The sequence below is a fragment of the Neophocaena asiaeorientalis genome, unplaced genomic scaffold (genome assembly GCF_003031525.2).
Source record: "Neophocaena asiaeorientalis asiaeorientalis breed wild unplaced genomic scaffold, Neophocaena_asiaeorientalis_V1.1 scaffold202, whole genome shotgun sequence".
Classification (NCBI taxonomy): Eukaryota; Metazoa; Chordata; class Mammalia; order Artiodactyla; family Phocoenidae; genus Neophocaena; species Neophocaena asiaeorientalis.
Window position 1 is genome coordinate 1,898,087 of NW_020172627.1, and position 24,715 is coordinate 1,922,801.

At 41.1% G+C, this 24,715-nt stretch overlaps 1 protein-coding gene across 5 annotated transcripts in view; it reads right to left on the minus strand.

The window, feature by feature from the left end:
- Positions 1 to 210: 210 nt before the first annotated feature.
- NCOA4 (nuclear receptor coactivator 4) overlaps positions 211 to 24,715 on the minus strand; it is a 63,852-nt gene continuing 39,347 nt past the window's right edge. The window contains exons 1-10 of one of the 5 annotated variants that reach the window (XM_024739096.1): positions 22,705 to 22,809; positions 8,622 to 8,776; positions 6,787 to 6,927; positions 6,510 to 6,598; positions 6,100 to 6,208; positions 5,459 to 5,548; positions 4,779 to 4,922; positions 2,679 to 3,692; positions 2,137 to 2,277; positions 211 to 1,789 (exon numbers count right to left, since the gene is read on the minus strand). In XM_024739096.1, coding sequence (XP_024594864.1) covers positions 1,784 to 1,789; positions 2,137 to 2,277; positions 2,679 to 3,692; positions 4,779 to 4,922; positions 5,459 to 5,548; positions 6,100 to 6,208; positions 6,510 to 6,598; positions 6,787 to 6,927; positions 8,622 to 8,762 — 1,875 coding nt within the window. In that variant the 5' untranslated portion in view covers positions 8,763 to 8,776; positions 22,705 to 22,809 and the 3' untranslated portion in view covers positions 211 to 1,783. Of the gene's footprint in view, positions 1,790 to 2,136; positions 2,278 to 2,678; positions 3,693 to 4,778; positions 4,926 to 5,458; positions 5,549 to 6,099; positions 6,209 to 6,509; positions 6,599 to 6,786; positions 6,928 to 8,621; positions 8,777 to 14,687; positions 14,836 to 22,704; positions 22,810 to 24,715 lie in introns of those variants that run through there. The other 4 variants (XM_024739093.1, XM_024739097.1, XM_024739094.1 and 1 more) reach the window with 4 other exon arrangements.

Consider the following 24,715-nt stretch of genomic DNA (forward strand, 5'->3'; position numbering starts at 1 on the left):
AAAGTAGATATGAAGACTGTGCAAGAAAGACAATGGAAGTTAGTAATAACCTATTTGCTAATTCAAGAATCATAAAATACATTGATAAATTTAAGTGAATATAAAAACACTGTTTTTATGTTCAAGTGTTTCTCAACTACTCCTAACCAAAGGATATCACATTCATATAATTTTGTGACAAGGTGTTTTACAAATCACAGGACAACTATATGGCTGTTATGCTTTTAATGGAGGGAGGCACAAAATCCATCAATGCAAAAGAATGTTTTACACTCATTAGCACAGTGATTGTTAATTTGGGGATACACAATGTGTTAAACCTCAAAAACTACAAGGTTTCCTGCAACCTAAGATAATGGAAAGGCTCCTTAAGTTTTTACCCACCACCTTTAGTTTTAAAGTTCTAAATGGTATTGGAGAACTAAAAAATAATAGGCTCGTTTCAGCTGTGGTTCAAGAATTCTAATGAAGTTGGCAATGACACTGGGAATGTGAAGTTTCCCCAAAAGGGCTTTCTAGATGACCACATCACAAACTTTAAAAGTATTTCCAATAACATATAGGCAAGTTGAGTGGCTTAATAGTGTAAAAGCCTGGAAAGCAGCTAAGATGTCTCATCTTACAGAATTTTAAAACATGGTATAAATACCATTTCTCTCCTACAGAGAAACTTTTTGAAGCATGGACATAACTTTAGGGATGCTAAGGAAACATCAATACTTTTCATAAAGCTTCAATACACACCCCAAGGCACAGTGTTCAAAACGGCCTATTCACTAAAATGTCACTGCATTGTAAGCTATAGGTATGCTATGCTTGCAGTGAGAGGACATTTAATTTATGCCTAGTTAAAAGCACCAGGTGTCCAGTTCAGCTTACATTTACACAGGATGCACCAGTAACATTTAGGATAGTGAATAGTTCAAGTACTACATTTCCAGCATGTCTTGCCTTTTGCTTTTTGATTAGTCAGCACTGGGGCTCTTCTGCCTGTAGTTCAGAATACTTTGAAAGAGGCTAGGATTACCCTGAATATAGTCTTCAAGCAATATGGAGCCCTTCTGAAAGAGCTGTCTAGATACTTCAATAATAACATTTAGAAAAGGGAATAAAGATAAAACTTGAAATAGTTGAGTTTGTTTCAAAAAAAGAAAAATCATGTAGAATCTGGCATGTAAGCTAAAATGTTTTGTAATTAATGTCAAAAATTGCCAAGATTGTTAATACTGTTTTGGTAAGAAAAATCCACTATATTGGCAAGGTTAATTATTTGTGTGAAATAATATTGTATGTTAATTAAACAGAAGAATTCACCGTTAATAGAAGAAAACCCACAAGAAGGGGAAGCATCCAAAGAAGGCAATCAAAAGGTTAAGTAAAAAAAAAAAAGTTTACTAGTTTCAGAATACATCAACACACCTTGATTATAAAACTATTTCATTTTTAAAACTACAGTGCTTTAATGTACTTCTAATAACAACCCAAACTAAGGAGCCGTGGAGGCTTATGAAAAAGACCTACCCACTATGATGCTGTGTTTCTAGTGTAGGGGTGAATTAATACTTCTGTAAGAAGGAACTGAATCACCTCAACATCAACAAACAGCCTTTTTCTTTTACACAGTAACTCATAATTTGATTATTTCTCTTCACTAGTTCAAAATTAGGCAGAAAAGGAACTACATCAGACCCAGAAACGCAATGATTTGGCAAGCCGCAGTTACTCAGCTCATGGATTTGTGCTAATCTGCAGAAAATCTGCTTGACTCCAGTACTCCATTCCTTCACATCTGTAAAGAAAAGCCCATAGATAAAAAGTCACTTCACTGCAGGATAAAAAGCAAGTTTCCCACCCTGAAGCTCTCACTTCTCAATAAGCTACTAGAATCCACACAGGCTCCAAAACTTCTCCCAACAGCTACATCATCTTGAAAGGTCACTTTCAAGTATGTCCTGGTTACTTCGTGGAGCAAGTTCAAGTGAAATACATGAAATGTTTATGATCTTTTTCCCACCTCACCTAATACAGAAACCATTAATAGGAATACAGTTCAGTGGGCAAAGTATGAATTCATATATAAGGCAAAATATCTTTGAGCAGCTAAAACTAATATTTGCACTAGTGGCATGTACCCACCTGTAGAGGAGTTCGATACAACCATTTTTCTTTATCAGCTTTAAGCTGCATACAGGCAAAGAGATCACAAACTGCTGGGAGGCCGTAACGGTCTGGGGGAAAGCTGTGTTCCTCCTGTAGGGGCGAATTAAGTAATACTTCCTGCAAGAAGACAAAAGGTGGATTGCTACATGACAACTGGGAGGCGTGAGACCAACAATTCATCTTCAAATAGTGTAGTGTCCATAAAGAATGATGTAAATGTTGGGCATTCTAATAATGAGCAAAGGGGACAACTCTTTTCTCTACCCCTAATCTTTTCCATAAGTAGCAATAAAATAGGCCAGATGGGGATTTGGGGCCTAGAAAATGCACAGAAATTTCGGTCTGAATAATCATAAATCCTCCATGCTGTTGCTAACATGGCACCAAAATTAATACTTAAGCCATATTTAACAGTTAAGATATTTAAGGATCTGGCCCATTTGCAAGGTTTGGGATTAAGAAAGTAAAAATGTATTAAATATACTTCAAAAGGTGCTATTTTAATGTGTTGTGCTCACCTTGGCCTTTCGAAGTAGCCATTTGTCTTCTCCTGAGGATAACTGGCTAAGATTTCCTGTCTTCTTTCCTGGCAAGACCCAGTCAGCTGTGTTAAAGGGACACCAGGAAGTGGCCAAGTGGCTTGTAAGCTTTGGTATGCCAGCTCTGTCCTCTCTAAGAGGCACTTCCTTGGGACATCCTTCTTTGCATGAGGAGGTAATGAGCCACTCTGACAAGGGACTGTTCCTTATGACTTGGAAGGAATCAGCAATTCTAGAAGAAGCCATTGCCTTTGGTGCCTTAGCTTGTTCTGTTGCCTCTCTTCTGGATGGACAGAGCCACATATTCAGGGAATCTTTATGTTTCTCAGGTACAGGTTTTGGTTCCACAGGCATACCATTTTTATCCTTTCCTTCTTTCTTCAGAAGCCATTTACACAGAGCTTCCTTCTCACAATTTTCATCACACACACACTCTGCAAAGCTTGTACAGGGCTCATTGGCTTTGCAGACCTCCTCTACTTTAAATGGGTCTTGATGATTCTGGACAAGCCAATCCTCAGTAATCATGCTGGGAGTGGACAAGGGTTTCTTGGCCTCCAAGTGGTCATTCAGGCACTTCAGATTGCCCAGGTTCTCAATCTCCACACCTTTGAGCTGGTTACCCTGACAATTGGTACAAGAATCAGGCTTGACAAGCCAATCATTCACACTATAGGACTCCTGGAACACCTGGAACAAGAGCTTAAACTTCTCACTGGTTTCACAGCTGCCATTCCCAGGCTTCTCAAGCTTATGGGATTCCTGGGGAGTCACCAGCCAATCAGAAAGCTCCATCTCATCTTGATCAAGAAGCTCTAGATCTCCAACCTTTTCAATTTCAATGGAGTAAGAACTGGTAGTAGAATGGCTGTTACACTTTTGGTAACTTGGTTTTTCAGAAACTTCTTTTTGCTGACTCTTGTGGAGCCAATTTTCCAAGCCCTTTAGGTTGCCCCAGACTTTACTGAAGAAATTGCAGGCTCTGGCAGAAGTCTACATAAGAAGTACATAATATTAGTTTGCCAGAATATTATGACTGCTTTGGGATTCAATGATAAGACTTCTTATATTTACCACACTGCCCAATGTTTCTAAATTTAAGTATATACATAGTCAAAAGGTATGGGATTTCTCTATTAAGATATTAAAATATATGGTTATATTAAAACTTAATTTTCTGCAGTTTTAAAATAAACAAGGCAAAATAGGAGGAAGCATTTGTAGCGGTTTATAGAAAAGAGACTAGTACTTCTATATAATGTGACTTTATGAATAAAGAAGACAAAAATGAGCCATGGATATGATGAGACAAGTCATCAAAGAAGGCTAATAGACATAGAAAATACTCAACCTCCTTAGTAATCTAAGAAACTCAAAACAAAAGTTTTTACTGTTACTTTGTGTCAAATTCAAAGAAATAAACTTGTAAACGACTACCACTATTAGAGAAGTTTCAGGGAAGCAGGTCTCTTCAATACTCTGGTGGGAATATAAACTGCTATCAACTTCCTGGAAAGCCAAATTGGCAATCTGTAGCAAAAGTCTTAAAGGGACTGCAGAACTATAATCTAGGAATGCCATTTCTAAGAATTTATTCCTAAAGAACGAATCAAGAATGTACGCAAATAATTAGTTCCTGGACATACAGAGGAAATGTATTTATATTCAGAAAAACTGAAGTTTAGAGCCAATCAATGAAATATTATATACTGTGAAGGATTTTATGGAAGAAATTAAATGACAGAGAAATATATTCATGCTCTATTAGTAAAAAAATCTGCTAGCCAAAACAAAAGTTACAGAATGATATTTTTCTTTAGAAGTATATGTATGCATAAACAAAAATGTTACAGTGGTTGTTTCCACATGTGGGATTATGGGCTTGTATTTCTTTACACAGTTTTTTCCTAAGCTTTTTATCTACAGTGTAGAGGTGTCACTATTGTAATAAAAAGTTATTAAAAGATATATATTTCCCAGACTAGAACTAAAAACCAAACAAAGATATACACTATCAGTTAATAACTAGCCCCATCTATTACTTCATCTATCTCAGAAACAATAAAGGCAGCAACACACCTGACTATTCTCCAAGGTCTGCTTTTGGGTGAGCCAGTCCTGCAGATTGGTACTGGGTATGTAAGGAGCTTGGCGACTGCTGGCAGGTTTGCTTCCAAGGAGCCATTCGCTGAGAGGGACAGCTGTGGTGCTGGATGCTGACTTCTGCTAATCACACAATACTTTGCTGCTTAACAAGGCAATGTCAAATGCAGTAGAAAGTTTGCCAGAAAAGCAGGAGACCCAAGTTCTCTAATCTTGGCTTGGTGCTGACCCTGCACAAGTCAAATGACTCCCCTAAGCCTCCATTTTCACAATTACAAAACAAGGAGTATAGTTGATCTCCAGGGTTCTTCTCAACTCAAAACTTCTAGGATCCTATATTCACAATGCCTTTAGAAGTAAATCACCTCTATGGATGATAAAGAGAAGGATCCCTAAGAGAGAACCAACCCAATCAGAGAGCTATTGATAATTCTTATGAACTAACTGATAACAATTACTTTCTTAACACCTCTAAAACCTCTAAATTTCTGACATTCAGTCTCAAGGGAAGCATTTAATTGCATAAACTAATTTATTACCACTGGTGCCTTTTTACAAATAATTCGTAGCCAAAAAAAAAAAGTGATATAATGAAAACCCAAAAGAAATATAAGCCAAGTAATAACTCAGTTACAAGAAACAAAATGACATTTTACCTGCTCTGGCAATGCGATATAGCTTCTTTTCTCCAGGAAGGGCCCAATATTTGATGAACTAGCATGAGCCATCAGGTGCTCAGGAATTTGCTGTAAGATAAAAGCAAATTAATCATGTTTACTAATGTTATGCTTTCATACCAAAAAAGTGAAACTGTAATCCCTAAATTTCAAAAGAATTAAGCAAAGTGTTACATTTCACTAGAATATTCTTTATACTAAATTCACTGACCTATGAAGTAGTTATAAAATCTGAGAGTTCCCTATCTATTGTACTACATAACTATCTTCATGTAAGAAACCTTCACCAGAATTGGTAGTATTACTGCTTTTAACAAGACCCAAATGAGACCATATTTGACTCTAAAGACCATTCAAGCCATAAATTTCATAAGAAAGAAGTCAAACGTATTTAAAGAGATACAAGATGAATTCTAGAGATGATCAATGAGTCACTACCACATTCCAAGCACTACCAGCCTAATGCTCTATAAATTTAATCAGAAAATGAAATTTCTGAAGCTTATCAAATTCTCAAGAAAGCCACTATTCACAGTGAAAATGTGTTATTTTTAAGACCACCTGTGAGGCCACAGACCTAAGAAGCTCACTATGAACCTTCTGAGATGAACACTACTCACAATGGTCTTAAGAGACCCAAACGTGGTGATTGCCTGGCGCAGGGCAGTTATATCGGCTTCAAAGAGTAGGACAGTCGAATCTTCAGGTTTGAGGGTCAAACTGCCCAGTCTGGAGAAAAAAAATAAAACCTGGCTATTTTAAAGAAACATCTATTTCAAATTCATCCTAAATAAAAACCAAATTGTGAGTTATTTGAAATGACTGTACTTTTCTAAGAAACTCAACCAAAGATAGATGACTTAACCATGTACCACCAAGTATGATATTAAATATATAAAGCAGGATGATCTTATCCAAGGAAGAGAGACGTCAAGTTAAATCCAAATCATGCAATGAGTTACAAAGTGACTCTTTTTTAATACATCAAAGTCAAAGAGCCAAAGTCAAAACAAGCAAAAAGGGTCTTTACCTCTCCAGGCACACAGAGACTTGATTGGCTAGATCTTTGTTCTGGGTGCACTCCAGCTGATGAATAAGACAATTGAACTGACCCAGCAACTATAAAAAAAATGAAACCATCTAGCCACAATGATACTAAAAGCACCAAGTGTATCCAAGTTAACAAATAGCAAATAGCACTTGAGATTAAATTTTTATCTCATCTATATTAGTGCTGCATTACAGGAAAAAGTCTCTGGAAACCAGAAACCACATTCAAACCAATCATGGCCTTGCAGTCATCTTACCCAGTACAGCTGTTGGGCCTGCTGCTGTAGCGTCTCCTCTTTAAGCTGATAGATCAGATCTACCTGTTCATACAGCCACACCTCACGGCTTCGAAGGCATTCCAGGTGACGACTTATGCAGCTGTGAATCTGGGCTTTGACCTAGAAAACATATATGTTAGCTTCACTAGTGCTGTAAGCTCAAAGAATGGTGCTTCCCACAGAATGGTGAGGTCCCTAAACTTCTGGGGGTCACAAATCCTTTTGATTATCCAATGACATTTATGCAGTGTCTCCCCAGAAAAATGCATACATTCAAAATTTTGCCTATAATTTCAGCGTTGAGTCCTGAATCCCATCCATGAAACCACCAAAGCCCCATGGACCCAGTTTAAGAATCCCAGCCATAAATGCATATCTAAGCTCCAAAATCCTCCTTCAATACTCCTTCTTCTAAGAGGATCAGGTTTATTTTGGGTGTCCTAAAGGAGTCAAGAGAAAATACAAGGATATGTCATGCGATACTGATGCCCCTAAGTTTTCCACATAATTTGAAAACCTATAGTTTTACAAATTCATCAGTGGAAGAAGACAAGAATATTAACTTAATAACTAGCCCTTACCTCTTTTCTCACCCTACAAATGAGCAACACATTTACAGTAGGCCAATTTAGTAAAGAGATGTGTCACTACATGTCAACAGCCAGAAGACCATCAGGGTAGACAGTTTATGTAAAATTATAAACTAAATGTCTCTGGAAGCATAAAGAATGATTCAAAAGAGGGATAAATATAAAAATTCTAAGGAAGAAAATCATAACAGCTATAAATTATCCAGGAGAATCCATATAAGAAACTATATATATTTTGTGTTTTTTTTTGCGGTATGCGGGCCTCTCACTGTTGTGGCCTCTCCCGCTGCGGAGCACAGGCTCCGGAGGACGCGCAGGCTCAGTGGCCATGGCTCATGGGCCCAGCCGCTCCGCGGCTTGTGGGATCTTCCTAGACCGGGGCACAAACCCGTGTCCCCTGCATCGGCAGGCGGACTCTCAACCACTGCGCCACCAGGGAAGCCCCAAGAAACTATATTTTAAAACACCTTTTTCTGGATAGTAAAGTGGTATTTCAAAGTCATGTAACACTTGGTCTACCCACTCACCAGCAGAACGTTATTAGGCCAAAAGAAGGAACAGATTTCGTTCTGGCTAGCTCTAACAATTAAGTCGTTTATAGAACCATGCCACCACCAAAACCATGCCAATACCAAATTAACAGATGGTAGGGGACATGCTGAAGTGCCATCCTTTATGCATTAAGAACACAACTGACCAGTTCAATGAGCTGAGCTCATTCACTTTGTTGCTTTTTAGCGGATGGCAGTGCTTGGCACAGGGACCACACACAGAAGCAATCAAAAATGCATGCTGGAGCTTCCCTGGTGGCACAGTGGTTGAGAGCCCACCTGCCGATGCAGGGGACATGGGTTCGTGCCCCAGTCCAGGAGGAACCCACATGCCGCGGAGCGGCTGGGCCTGTGAGCCATGGCCGCTGAGCCTGCGCGTCCAGAGCCTGTGCTCCGCAACGGGAGAGGCCACAACAGTGAGAGCCCCGCGTACCGCAAAAAAAAAAAAAAAAATGCACGCTGGACTGAATTATCTAAGGTGGTGCAGGAGTTTCCAAACTCTTCTAACATCTGCTTTATTTTCCCTTTGGAATCAAAGGCACCAACATTTCAGGCAGACCATGCAAGGCATGGGGTAAAACTTTTGGGTTTGGAGAAGCCAATCCCTTCGCCATGCTCTAACCAGCCCTGTAATAAGAGTTCAGACAAGGAAAGAGAAAAGCACACGTCACACCTCTCGCAAGTTATCTTTAATTTGCTGTTCAGCCCGGAGAACTCCACCAATAGCAAGCTCCAAGTCCCTCCGTGCATCACAACACCTCAAATGGGGTTCTTTATTACTGGAGCAGCCACTCTGGTCCTGTGAGGTACTCATTCTGCTCCCTGTTCCTTTAAAAGAAAAAAAGAACAATCCAAATTGCACCATAATTACAACCAAAAACCACCCTGCGATCATCCCCCAAGTGATTATTCCAACCGGCTCCCAGTTACTAACTACTTAGATTACTTCCAACATAGGACTTGGTACATAGTATACCCTTAATAAATATTACCTCCTCTTCCCCGCCCACCATTACTGTGTTCCTGCCCAAAAATCCTATGCATCTACTTTAGTTACACTTTACATGGGAACAGATATTTCTGAAAAAAATACACTAAATTGCCTGAATTGATAGGGCATATAGCCTCCAAAAAGTTAAAAGAACACTAGATTATTTCTATTTACATACCTGAAGTCATAGGGGGCATGTGTTCTCGTTTTACAGATTTAGAGCTGAAGACTAAAAGGTCTAGAAGGACCCAAAATTACTTTGGAAAGAAGGTGCAAGCCAATAACCTAATACAGAGAGTTTAGAACACTGTTTAGATCTGACATTAACCTAAATTTATTGGGAGGATTAAATTTTTTATTCCCCCCTCCTTTTTTATTTAGGAAGAACTCAGGGATGCCTTCATAGCTAGGAAACTCTCAGGAATGTAAATCTGACAAAATAATTTCATGGGATTCTGCTATAAGGGAGGTACTTAGAGAAACTGGTGTGGGAAACCACAGAGAGTTTTCTAAATAGGAGAGAAGAAACAGAAGTGGAAAAATACCATATAACCCAAGATATAATGCTATGAGACTGGGACAGAAGACTGTCAGAAAAGCAATGAAGCAAAGCTTGACAAAAACTGCTGGAAGAACAGTCTGATGTGTATCCTGGATAGATCTAGAATCAGAGATGGTTTCTAAATACTTACAAAAAGAAAGCAGTGATCACAGTCGCCCAGCATGGATTCACTAAGCCCTGTGACACCAAAATTAGTTCCTTCTTGGGTAGTTTTACTAAACTGGCCAGTCAACGTAATCCTTTAGACACGATATATTTGGACAATAGTAAGACTTGTGACAAGGTTGTATACCATCTCTGTGGACAAAGTGAACATGGGCAAAACAGGCCAACTAAATTGAATCATAAAATTATTTTTTACAAAGTACTCAAAGGATAATGAATTGAAACCAGTCTGTTAAGTATTTAGAGGTATGCCCCTGTTTTCCCCAATTACTCAACTGTTTTCCCTAATTGCCTGGATGAAAACATAGAAGGCAGACATTAAAGTTGGAGACAACACGGGGCTGTGACAAAAATAGATTCCAAACAACCTCTACATAGCTGTTAAATCTTATAAAACAAAAATGTAGATTTTTTTTTTTACTTGAATGGGGGAGGGCAAAGTGGAAGAGAATAAATGTAAAAGGATGGAGGTTTTTAATTGAAAGCAAGCTCTATATGAGTTAGCAGTGTGCTGGATCTCAGAGGGAAATTACTTACATGCTATTTGACTACGTTTACCAGAAGTATAGCATTTGCCACTAATCAGTTCCATGTTTATTAGACTAATTTTGAAATTTCTTTCTGAATAGCAAACTTCAGAAAGAGGTATTTAGAAGAAAAAAAAAAGGGGCCTCAAAACCATGAAAACTTTCTCCAGGAAGGGAGGCTGTTTAGATAAGAGGAGTCTCTGGGAGGACAAATTTACTTTCTGGAATACTTGGAGACCTGTCAAATAGAATTAGACCTGTTCAGAATGACCCAAAGGAGTAGAGGAGGATTAATAGAAGATATCTGAGGTAACATATAAAAGAACTTCCTAACAGTCCTGAAGGAAACGACCTTCTCAGAGAAGCAAGCCAGCTTTCGGCTGAACAGCAGTCTACACAGTGCAAATGGCTGACTGCTCATCTGAGACACAGGGAACTCTGGCCTACACTGCATCTTTAAGCTGAGGTTTAGGGCCAGGTGGCTAGCTAGAAGCTGAAACGGGCCAAACACTGTGATTCCCCACCCTCAGAAATAAGACAGCGGGAGGAAAAAGCCCAGTAGGCTTTCTTTTGACCATCTCAGCAGAAAATTCACATTCAGGAACTAGAGTTTCTGAAAGATTCAGGAAATTTTCTAACTTCCCCCTGCTATTTTGTTGCCACAGTCTGTTTCCCCAAAATGATCTCTAAAATGGAAGGGATTCATTAACTGGATTTGACAGGAATCCCCTTGGAGATTTTTTTTCCAACCCTTGAAACACCAGCTGCAGCTACTTTGCTACCTTCTTTCTCACACTGTAAGCTGCCCTGTTTTAAGCACACCATTAGTGTGCACTTAGTGCACACTGTAGGAACTTTGAACAATACCTGCATAACGAGTGAAATGCTCATATTCAGAAAGTGGAATGTCACCTCATTACCACAAGTTGCTTCACTTTTCACTTAAGTTACTTCACTTTTCACTTAAGTTACTTATATGCAAAGCATGTTTAGGTGTCTTTCAAATGTATAACCAACTTTCACCTGTGCCAAATTTCCCATTCTTAGGTCCTCACCATGTGTGTGCAATGCCACAATGCCTGGCACAGTGTAAAATTTAAACAGTAACATTAAGTCAAAATGTTGCTTCACAATGTCAAATACCCCAGAACTCTAGATCACATGGGAGACAAATTCAGTGCTGACTTAGAGAAGTCTTCTCAAGTCCATCACAAATACTATACAACTGCCTAACAAGAGCAGAATATGGCAAAAGTACACAAATTGGATTTTCCCCTTATCAGTTATGGATAGAAAATAGGATGAGATTTAAAAGTTACAAAACTGATTTTCCCCACATATTTATCCCTTGTTTTCAAATTAAAATGAGTGTTAAAACAGTAACCTGTCAAAACAGTAACCTTGTTAGAGTAGGGGTCTTTAAAGCCATTAAGAAAACCTGTTTCATTCCTTTACGACCAGCCCCAGGGATGTCTGTCCCTTCGCTGCCCTTGGCTCTGACCCTCCTCCTCCCTGTGGAGCAGTCAAGGGGCAGTCAGCTTCCATAGCTGAAATCCCAAGAAAGAAGCTGTGCAAAGGTTTGCCTTCTTGTACTGCAGTGAGGAGAGAGCCCTCAGAGCTGAAATCAAGAACTCCACCACATGGGTGAAGTCAAAACACAATAAGGTGAAGCCTGAGCTAGCTTTATGAAATGTCACATCCAAAGAGACATTTATGAGTTATCTAGCTCATACGGTCAATTTCAAAAAAAAAAAAAAAAAAAAATTCACCATTCCTTTCAGGTTAGAGAGCCAATGTAGCAAGCATGATGTTTAAGAGATTACTCTGAGGCCTGACAAACCAGAATTCCAGCTCCATCTGCAACCTTCAGACCCATGAGTGAGTTACTTAACTTCTCTGGACCTCAGTTTCCTCTAGAAAAATGTGGACAATGACAGTAGCTACGAAGTGCTGCAATGAAGTTACAAGTGAGACAGTACCTGCCTTTAGGCACTTAACCCAGGCCCTGCACACTGCACTTTTTAACGCTTTGGTTGTTTTTGGTTAGCTGAATTATGGGGACCTTAAGAATCTCCACCTATGGACTATATAGAAAGCAGCACTGAAGCTAGAAAAGGCTTTGAAGTGAGGAGGCCCTGACTTAGAATCATTTAGCCATTAATCAATGCTATGACCTTGGACCATGTGCCCTTTTTGAACCTAATGTCTTAATTAAATAAGTGAGGATAACACTACTTACCTCATAGACTTAGGGGTGAGGATGTGGTACCTGTTTAATAAATATAGCTCCCCATATACTCTCTCACTATAAAACCCAGCAAAAGGAAAGTTGTTTTTATGGCAAAAGCTCAGTAGTCTAAACTCTCTAATATATACCAGTGTACACACACTTTTGCCTGTTTTCTTACCTGTAAAAAGATTAGACCAAATCAGCTCTAATTCTAAAATTCAGATCAATGAAAGACTACTAAAAATGTCTTCTTTTCACCTTTATAATACAAACTACTGCCCTACCACCTTCAACAGAGGATTGCCTTAAATGTGTATTTTTTTTTTTTTTTTTGAGACAAGTTAAAAGTTTAAGTGCTTTCTAAAACTTCCCTGCCTCTAGGGTTCCTGTTCTAGGTTTTGGAGGAGGAGAGAGATAGAGGGGGAAACACACACATCCCTCAAACAAATGAATAAGGCTCCAGGAAAACCTGGAGCTTTCCTCAAAGAAGAGTTCCACAAACTATATATGCCATACTTGCACAATGCTTTGCACAAATCTAGTTATGAAATCCAAAGATCATGGAACCAGAACTGAGCAACTAAACCACAAATGAAGCTAAGTCCTTATCATATGGTTTAACCATAAAACTTCCAAAGAAACATAACCCTCTTGTGACTGACACAAACCACAATTTAAAGTTGGAAAACCTTAGCCATCTCTTTAGTAGACTACTCTCATTAAACAGGTGAAGCCACAAAGCCCCAGAGAATTTAAATGACCCATCCACAGCCATTACACGCAGATTTGGGTTTAGAACTAGCATTCCTAGGGTCTAGTTCTGGATTCTCTCCTTCTGACCAGCTTGTTCTTCCTTTAGTGTATTATCACCCATAAATTCTTTTTATTTGCCAACACTAAAGATTAAAATTAACATTCCAATGGGTTACTAATGGAACACCTTCCATTAAGAATCTCAGTCCAGGGCTTCCCTGGTGGCGCAGTGGTTGAGAATCCCCCTGCCGATGCAGGGGACACGGGTTCGTGCCCCAGTCCGGGAAGATCCCACATGCCACGGAGCAGCTGGGCCCGTGAGCCATGGCCACTGAGCCTGCACGTCCGGAGCCTGTGCACCACAACGGGAGAGGCCGCAACAGTGAGAGGCCCGTGCACCGCAAAAAAAAAAAAAAAAAGAATCTCAGCCCATTCTCATAGTCCTCAATAAATTATAACAATTTTTCAGAACCGTCTTCCTTAGATAATGCTAACAAAAATAAACAGCACATCATGATAGACTCAGAATAATCAAAACATTCCGCATTCCATTCCTCTGTCTGAATGCTTATTCATTTCTAACTGCACCTTCCAGGTCTCACTGCTTGTCCCCCCTTCCCAAATGGCCCTCCTCTCCAAAAAAGGTGTCCACTTTTCACTTATTTTCCTAGCATCTAAATCACTGCGAAAAGACCAAGCCCTTAAAAAACAGACCCATAAGACACTTACTATGTTCTATGAATTACTAAATTCGAAACACTAACTGCCCATTTGGTCATCTTTGATAAGACAATATATATCAGAACATCTGTACAAATTTTCAGGAAAAAAATTATAGTAATAGTCCGCATGCAATTTTACCTTGAGACATTTCTTAACATGTTCTTTCTTCTTACTGTCAGTTTTAAAAAACAAAAGGTTTTTTTATGACACAATTCATTAACTCAAAGGTTATCTATACGTATCTTATCCTAACCCTTTAATTCTTTAATAATTTCTGAAATTCAAGATCTGATTCTTCGTAATTTTTAAAAAAACCATGTAAATAAAGATTAATTCCTGAAGAAACAAACAAAATAAGGTAATAAATTCACGATAGTACATTTTAAGATCGTTTAACACTTCAGACCTCACTGCGCTCAGATCTACCTTTATACAAGTAACTATGAGCAATCAATTCCAGCACTTCAACTTTCCGAAGCAGTAACTGAAAACTGACCACAATATTGGTCATTACCATCTAATGCCAATTAAAGCGTTTCTAGTTCAAAAGCAACATTGACTCATGCGTCTTTCCAGGTTTCCCAACACTTTCTAGGAGCACTGTCGCCCTAAGCCTGGGTCCCGTCCTCCCTGGAAGCCGCAGCCGCGCGTTCACTCTCCGCTTAAGAGCCGGCACGAGTACTGCTCAGTACGCATGCGCACAACCCCGGCCGTAGGGCCCGTTCCCAGCCCGGCAAGGGGAGCCCACCCCGAGGGCTCCCGCTGCGGCCCTGCACTGCCAAACGTACCTCCTTGCAGGCCAGGTCTCCGCCGTGTGAGCTGCCCCGCAAGCAGAACGCTGCTTTATCCGCGACCAGGGTGACAAAGTTTCCTTGAACCCTCAGGTCGCGCCCCACCCGCGCGCCTGGCAGCGCCCCACGGGCGGGCGGGAGCGCGCACGTCGGCGCCGGGGTGTGGCCAGAGGCTCCGCCCACTCGGGCGGCTCGCGAGACCCTACAGCTGCCCGAGGATCCCCCGCAGCCTGCCGCAAGGCTCCGGCGTGGCTGCAAGCCGCTTGGGCTCCCGGCTGGACGCCACCATCCCCGCCCGACCGCTCAGGGCGAAAGCCAGCTCGCAGAGCCCCGAGGGATGCCAGGGGCTCCTCTCCAGCCTCTCCTCGGCCCACCTGCTCCAGCGCTTAGCCTGTGTCCACCCCGATGCGCGCCCCAAATCGTCAAGACGTCTTTGATTTAAGGATTTTGCTGCTAATCACTACAAAGAAATAACAAACGTGGGCCAGTCAGAAGGCTTCCGGAGTTATTACTGGAATGTTCCTGGCCAGTAGCTCCTGACTCCCTGAGATTACCACTGTCAGCCTAACAGGTTCAAGGCCCGGCTTTTGTTTCAGGCTCTGACGTCTCACTTCTGTGACATACCTCTACCTAAACCCCAGCGTCCCTCTGTCTCTCTCAAACACACTCCCACACGGCCTCAATCCAGTGCTGCATGTAACACTCATGGATGCTTCTCATTCAACAAGCTGACTGAGCACCAACCAGATTCCAAGCTCTATTCTAGGTGCTGGGAATACAATAGTGAAATGAAAGCTCCACCAGGAGAGACAGTAATACAGAGTAGTTAAGAGGATGAACTCTGGAGCTAGACCGTTTCCACACAAAACCTGGCTCTGCCACTTAGATGCGGTGTAACCTTAGGCAAGTCACTTAACCAATCTGTGCCTCAGTTTCCCCATCTGTAAAATGAGGACAATAATAATGGGCCCAACTCAATGAGAATTATATGAATATACAAAAAAATGTTTAAGACAGTATCTTACACATAGTAAGTACTTCCTGTCTGATGATTATCACGCTCATGGTACTCTACTTTGATGCCCTTTTCTCGGAAAATAATCCTCCAAGTCTGCATATCCCATCAGGCCAAAGACAGAATTCTATACAGCCTGGTCACTCCCTTCAATTTTTTTAATGTAAAATACTCTCATCTATGCATATGAAGCTATTTTCATAAACAGAGTAAAGCAAAACCACTTGACAAAAAGCAAAGGCCAGTGGACACTGAAGACTATCACCCTCAATTAAGCATCCCTCAGATTTCAGGTGAACAGAGTTTATGGAAGTGCCTGCTTTATCTGTGTTGCACAGTTTCTGGGATCCCACTTCAGACATTCACTACCAAAAATAATGAGAAAGCAACTTATCTCTGAATTCAAAATTTCTTCATTGAAGAACATATTTTGTGACGATACAAAAAAGATACAGACCTCTGAATGATGTTAAGTTAAAATTTGATAGCCCTTTGCATTTATACTTTAAGTCAATGGCTAGAAAAAAGGAATTCTCAGTCTGTAAAAATGACTGTCAAGAACTTTCACCTCGGGCTTCCCTGGTGGCGCAGTGGTTGAGAGTCCGCCTGCCGATGCAGGGACACCTCTCTTTTATATGCCACTACAAAATAGTTACAATGTAAATAAATACAGTAGGAACTTTGTGGACCATCACCTACCTAACCAGTGGTCTCTATGCCCTCTCTAAAGGATCCGGGCCAATGCCTCAGCACACTAAATGCTGCAGCTCTTCTTCACTTGAACTTACACAGTTACTGAGAGTCAGTGTTATTCTGTTTATGACAGCTTTAGTTGTTACTATAATGATGTGATTTACTAAAGAGTATATAAATATAAAAACACTGGGGAGAGAAAAAAACCATAAACATCTACAAGAATTCTGCATTCAGATTTTGCAGGCACCTCTTTACTCCCTTAAGCTTTGTTATTTGCCCTGGCATATTTATGAAATGTTTAAGTTCTAAAGGGGAAAAAGTCATAAGGCATTTTACCTCTCTTATGTTTCAAGATTTCTACAGTGTCTCACAACAAGAGAATCATCTGTTTCCCGGTAGATTAGTAGATCATCTCATCTAAAGAGAGCATAAACTATAACTCTCCAATGGTTCCCCCCTGCCTACAGGATAAAGTCCAAATTTCTTTAATAAATAAAGTTCTCTGTCTTCTGGCTTCAGCCTGACTCTCCTGCTGTCTCCCCAGAGCAGCGCCCACACCGTGATCTTCCAGACAGCAGTTCCATGCATAGACCAGACTGGTTTGCCTTGTACAGCTTGGCTCTCCCAGCTCTCTCTGCCAGCAAAGCCAGTTCCTCCCCTTCTCCCCACCTGTCTGCTTTTCTGACTATGCTTAAGTCACCAACACTATTAAGCCTTTCCTGACCAAGCATCCCATTCCTCAGTAGTTTTGACCTAGTGAGTTAACTGCTGCCTCCTCTGGGCTCACTGTAATCTGTATAAGTTTCCAGCATGACACCTATAACACATGTTATCCTTAATGTTACATGTCTGCCTCCTTAGCCTGAGAGGTCCCCAAGAGAAGGGACCACATATTATTTGGCTTTGTACACCCTAGTGCTGAACAGACTGCCTGCTTTCGGTATCATGGCATTACCAACCCCCATTTATTGAACTGAAATAAAGAGAATGGTGTCCCTGGAGTTGTGCAGTGCTGTAGCCCTCAACTCAACAGAGGCTTAATACATGTTTGATAAATGGAATAAATGTTAAATGAATGCTCAATTTCAGACCAGCCACAATAACTATGGTAGAATTCTGCTTCAAACATAAGTAATCAACTTGATGTCCCACTAAGGCCTGCATTAATTCAGGAGGGTTTTTCAGAGGTGTAAATGCTTCTACCATAACTATTACTTTTTGTTCTCTTTCAAACAAGACAAAACAACCAAGGATATTGCTATTGAAACTATGATTCCAGGATAGGCACTGATATAATGTGTCTTTCCTGATGCCAAGCCCATCAAATTCCAGCTATACAGATTCACAAGCACCAGCTGATTTGTGAGTTAAAGAGGAAACATTAACTGTATTTACAGTCAACTCTGGATTTTTTTCTCTGATTTTGCAGTACCACAGAAATTCCAGCTGACATCACAGAAGTTTGGTAAGCTTTCAGAAGTAGGGCTGTGCCCTATCTTCAACTTGAAACTTCCTGCCATAATATAGCCAAGGTTAGGAAACCATGTTATTTATCTACCATCACAGTAATAATATCATTTTATCCCTAATTTTATATGGTAAAAACCTTGCAGTTTTCCCCACAGAAGCAAGCAAGTTATAAAATATTTTCCCTCCTCTAAAGCCCGGGGGACTAGAAAATATGCCAAAATAAAACTCAAAATATACCTGAGATCATGTTCTTATGAAATCTGTAATTGTCCAAGTATTAAAAGCCTAACTTCTTGTCTATGAGCAACTGACAAGCAAAAACCTTCTAACCTATGTTGCCAGTTACTCACTCCTTCACTGAACCAAATTGTTACATTTGTAAAGGACTCAAGGCAATGCTAGATAAGAGGAATATTTAGCACCCAAACATACTCCTTACCTCAAAAAGAACATCTTGATTCCACTGCATAATTGAGCCAAGCAAAATCAGGGATGACTAGTTGGGATAAGAATGGCTAAGAGAGTTGGAATGAGCATTCATGTCAGTAGTAAAAAAAAAAAAAAAGCACCCTCAAGATAACTTTTTGTTCACTTGCCAGTGAATCTATTTAATTCAGAGTAAGGATGACTTGCTAGGATTTGAGGTATGGTAGGCTAGGTGGGAAGTTTACAAATTATGACTGTAATATTATGATTTAACAAGCAAAGAAGACAAGCTGAGAAAGACTATATGGCAGCTCCTCTGACAAGCATAGATAGAAACACTATTAAAACAATTCACCAGAGCAAAAGTGGTCAACTTGGCCTCCTTATCAGCCTAGGCCACCTGCATTGTTTACATCTTGTATGTCGCAACAATGTATTTAGACATACCTGTATAGGAAACAGAGCCAAAGTGAAAACCCGGAGCAAAATTTTAAGAGGGCCAAAAAGCATCAGAAAGAATAATAAAACTGCCATGGAAATCTATAGTTCCTTCACGAAACTGAACTTAATCCAGTATATACATATTGGTTGGTCCCTTATCATAGTCACTCTGGACTTGCAACCTAACTAGTAAGTATACAGAGACACTGAATTTACTGATTTCAGTAACACTCAGAAGGTGCTCTCTGATCCAGCAGCACATTGCACTGTGTATCTTGCATAGTGAACGATCTTCATTCTCTGAGGCTGGAGCTGCTCCTCCAGCATGCCTCAGGGCCCTTGCATTTATACTCCAGATATCGTGCCCACTCCTCTTCCTTAGTGTCATCTTCCTCACTACCCTATGTAAAATAAGTCTTCCTTCCACACACTCCCCCTTAATATATTTTATTTTTAAATTATCTCCACAGTATTTATCAGTATCTGACATGTAGAAACCATTTATTTTCTGATCTCACTTCAGAAAACACACTAGAAGAAATACATTCCACACAGGCAGGGACTTTGTCTTTTTGTTCACTGTTATACAGTAGATGTTCAATAAATATTCATTGGAAGAATGGATCCAGGGACTTCCCTGGTGGTGCAGTGGTTAAGAATCCGCCTGCCAATGCAGGGGACATGGGTTCGAGCCCTGGTCTGGGAAGATCCCACATGCCGCGGAGCAACTAAGCCTGTGCACCACAACTACTGAGCCTGTGCTCTAGAGCCCGTGAGCCACAACTACTGAGCCCCGTGCCACAACAACTGAAGCCCAAGCACCTAGAGCCTGTGCTCCACAACAAGAGAAGCCACTGCAATGAGAAGCATGGGCACAGCAACAGAAGAGTAGCCCCAGCTCGCCACAACTAGAGAAGGCCTACGTACAGCAACAAAAGACCCAACGTAGCCAAAAATAAATAAATAAATTTATATAAAAAAAAAAAGAATGGCTTCGGTAAGTATTTAATATATCTAACTGCCAAGACTTTTACTTTTACACATTATCTCATTTAGTCCTCACAAAACTTTAAGGTACGTATGCACTATCAACACAATTTATTTATTTTAACATCTTTATTGGAGTATAATTGCTTTACAATGTTGTGTTAATTTCTGCTGTATAACAAAGTGAATCAGCTATCTGTATACATATATCCCCATATCCCCTCCCTCTTGCGCCTCCCTCCCACCCTCCCTATCCCACCCCTCTAGGTGGTCACAAAGCACCGAGCTGATCTCCCTGTGCTATGCAGCTGCTTCCCACTAGCTATCTATTTTTACATTTGGTAGTGTATATATGTCAATGCGACTCTCTCACTTCATCCCAGCTTACCCTTCCCCCTCTCCGTGTCCTCAAGTCCATACCCTATGTTTGCATCTCTATTCCCGTCTTCTTGCCCCTAGGTTCATCAGAACTTTTTTTTTTTTAGATTCCATATATATGTGTTAGCATACTGTATTCTTCTCTTTCTGACTTACTCACTCTGTATGACAGACTCTAGGTTCATCCAACTCATTACAAATAACTCAATACCGTTTCTTTTTATGGTTGAGTAATATTCCATTGTATATATGTGCCACATCTTCTTTATCCATTCATCTGTCAATGGACACTTAGGTTGCTCCCATGTCCTGGCTATTGTAAACAGTGCTGCAATGAACATTGTGGTACATGTCTCTTTTTGAACTACGGTTTTCTCACGGTATATGTCCACTAGTGGGATTGCTGGGTCATATGGTAGCTCTATTTTTAGTTTTTTAAGGAATCTCCATACTGTTCTCCATAGTGGCTGTATCAATTTACATTCCCAATAGTGAAAGAGGGTTCCCTTTCCTCCACACCCTCTCCAGCATTTATTGTTTGTATATTTCTTGATGATGGCCATTCTGACTGGTGGGAGGTAATACCTCATTGTGGTTTTGACTTGCATTTCTCTAATGATTAGTGATGTATCAACACAATTTTAAAAACAGAGAAACTAAGGCTTGACAAGGTTAGATATATTACCTACAGTCACAGGATTCCAAGTAAAAGAACCAAGATTTAATGCCAGATGAGTCTAAGGTCTCCAACCACACAATGTATGTTGAAGGGATCATTTAGGTGTCAAGATTTTATTATCTCTTTTTATTCATTCAACAAATATTTATTGAGTGTCTAAGCTGACACATACTGTGATAGTCCCCAAGGACACAATGGTAAACTTGCCATCTAGAGGAAAATTTGTGCCATTGAGTCACCGAAAACTAAGAAAATAAGAAAACTTTGAAATAGACTGCGATTTAGAAGTCCACCAGCAGCAACCACTGCTCTGAATGCCTTCCAGTGTGCCAACACTTACTCTGGGAGGAAAATGATCATAAAACACTAGCCAGGAAGCTAGTGGGGGGAGGGATATGTATCAGAATCGCCTGTGCAGTTTTATGAAGCCCCTACACAGGCTACTGAGATTCTGGCACAGCTAAACCGACTGAATCTTAATAAAATGTGGGTGGGGTGGGGAAACCTATGTAATTCTAAAATAAGATACCTCCTCCCTCTTTGAGAATCACATCTTACTTTCCCTGCATAGCTCACCAGGCTTCTCCACTTTTGAAATACCTCTTTTCCCAAAAATAATAATATAATTGTAGAAGTTTATTTAAACACAAAATACAGTTATCATAAAACCTTAGACCACTAGGTTTTCCCTGGGGACCCAAGGACAATAGAAAAGGAGGAAAGAATATTAAAATGTAAGAAATGTTACCGTGCTAGACTTTACATATACCATCTCACTTAACAAATCTGCAAGCTAGCAAACTGTCAAAATGCAAACCAAGTGACTTGCCTCAAAGGTACATGCACCACACCCCCCACCTCCATTGCAGCATTTGGGTGCGTCTTCCTCAAAGGCTCTGAGGTTCTTTAAAGTTCAGAAATGTCACATTAGTACGCTGTGCAGAAATGAGCCAGCTATGATTACCTGCCCTGTTCTCACCCAGGAAGTAACTCAATAGTCCCTACAACCATATTTCCATATTACCAAGTAGGTGGTTCAAACAGTTATGCTATGGTGAACCTTACCCTGATTAGAAAACAACACAAAATGGTATGGTGAAAAAAGCTCTGCCTTTGGGGTCAAACAGACACTAGCACTCCGCCTTCTGCCATTCTTGATCGCATCACCCCTGTTACATGATGTGACACTTAAGACTATATGATCATTGTTGCTCCTGCCACAAGAATTTAGTTCCATGAAAATAAGGGCTGTGCCCATTTTCTTTCATCGCTGTATCCTCAACACCCTTAACATATAGGCACTGAATTAAATACTTGTTGGTGGAATGAGTCAATGAACTAGCAAGCCTCGCTTTTCTCATCTGTAAAAAGGAGATAATGGAACTACCTCTCGGGACTGTTAGGAGAACTACAAGCACTTTACGGTAAGTGACGCTGTGTTGGCAGGTAGAGGGCCGAAAAAAACGTTATCTTCTTCGCGTTTCCACCCAACAGGCTAGGAATGTATATACTCTGAGTCCGTTCGGGAAAACAGGCCCCTCCTTGCTCCAAGTGACCCCGGCGAGAGGGAGCAAAAACTTGGAGCTGTCACAGCCGGGGCCGGGGGGCGGGCGGGCAGACAGCCGTTGGTGGTCCCCAAGCCAGAGTGTCTAAGGACGAAGGGAGAACAGGCCGGGCGGGGAGAAAGAGGTGGCCCTCAGGCCGAGAGTCGAGGGCCAGAGATAGGAAGGCAGGCCCAGGCCGGCGGGCAGGCAGGAGGAGGCCGCCCTCGAGGCAAGCGGGTCGAGGGAGAGGCCAGCCTCGAACGGCAGCCCCAGACAGGCCCGGGCCGGTCCGGTACGCGTCCATGGCGCCCCAGGCCGACCCGCGGCGTTGAGATAGGGAGGAGGCACGCCCGCCCCGCTAGCTCCTCCGGTACTTACCACCTCCGAGTGCAGCTCCGGGCGTTCTGAGGAGACCTTAGCGGACAGAGGTACTGCCCGACACAAGCCAAGGGCCTAAAGGCAGACTTCTCGCGAGAACACAACCTTCCTCCCACGTCTCCTACCAAATGTTTGACAGTCTCGCGAGATCTCAAGTCGAGTCGGCCCAAGGTCCTTGACTACCCTCCAGAGGGCGAGAGCGCCGGCGCACAAGTTTTCCTGGGCCATAGATCAGGGTCCTTTCGCCGTTTAGGAATAAATAAGGTTAAATGAAAGAAACATTTATCGAAGGCAGGCTCTGTAACGAGGACTATCCTAAGTGATTCTCTCACACCAGATGTCCTAACAAGTCAGATATTATTCAGGCTTAACGTACAGATGCAAAAATAAAAGTCAGAACACACAAAAGGACAAAGTATGATTCCATATATATGAGGTACCTACAACAACCATATTTATAGAGACAGGAAATAGAATGGTGGTTGCCGCAGACTTGGGGAAGGGACGTTATTGTTTAATGAGTACAGAGTTTCTGTTTGGGATGATGGGAAGTTCTGGATATGGGTGGTGGTGATGGTCGCACAGCAATGGGAGTATACTAAATGCCGCTCAATTGTACACAAAAATGGTTAAAATGATAAATTTTATGTTATGTATATCTTGCCACAATTTTTAAAAATTCAGTAAATAAATAAATAAATGTCAAAGCCCAGGTTCCAAATTATACCATCTGACTTCAAAGCATTTTCTTGTTTGCACCATATCACACACCACACAGTTTTCTGCACTCCACATTCCACCACTCTGTACCTTCCCTCACATTTTGGCATTAATTATCTATATTGGAATTTTATTTAGTTGTTTGTTTGTTTATTACCAGATGTTAAAATAAGAATCTTTCTGTCTTAGTTCTGACAGAAGTCCCCAATACTAGCTGCTAACTGCTCCCCAGATTTCCCATGAGTAGGATTTGCAAAGGAAATGATTGTAATTGGGTTTTATGCATCTCACCCAAGAATAACAAGGGGCAAGGCTATCTCAGCAGACAGCAACAGGAAACATAGGTTCAGATGCAGAAGCTAAAAGGGCTCTCATGGCCTGTGATTAGGAGCGGAGCTGTGGAGAAAGAGGAGCTGCAGGGAATATCAGAAAGGCCCACAAAAGCCTCATGAGGAAGTAAATCATCTTAAACACTGCCACAGGCAGACGGAGCCAAGATGGCATCATACTGTCCCTCATTCCCTCTTCAATTCAGAGGCAGATTCTGGATTGAGGCTTCTTTTGTAACTAAAAGTGACCAAGGCACTTTTTTATTATCTTAGGGTGACCCAAATCTAGGACCTGCCTAGATTGCTCAACTAGTCCACATAGTATGTTTGCACAGGTGGGGTTAGGGGGCAGAGGGGAAATAAAGCTCTTTACTGATTGCCCATGGATTGTTCAACAGAAGGCTCTTTGCTTGTTTGTGATCTGTCACGTACACACACACCCAACTCTAAGCCCCAAGAGAGCAGGGACCTGATCTCTCTGGTTCACTAATGTATCCCCAGGCCTAGAGCACTGCCAGGCACTCAGTAAGGACCTGTTGACTGAACAAATGTTCTGTAACACAGAAACAGCAAGAGATGATCAGCATTGTCACTGTTTTAAGTCCCTAAGTTTTGAGTACTGATACTGTAGCCCTGCACCCAAGCTATTCCCCATCTACAAGGCAGGACTCCTGGCCTCTTAACACCCCACTGGGCTGCAAGTGGGCTTAGAGGCACTTCTTCCAAGCTATCCTGCTCTAACCTGCTCTAACGTCAGGCAAACACAGATTTATATAAGGGACACAGCAGATACTCTCTGAAGAACAGGAAGGAAGGATAAACATGAAAACCTCAAAGAAAATAAAGGATCTGATTTCATCTTTAAGACACATTTATATTTTGAATTTTTCACCAGATAGTGGGACACTGGGGCAGCAAAGCACAGATCTATCAGAAGCAAGAGAAGCAGCAGTGCTCCCCTG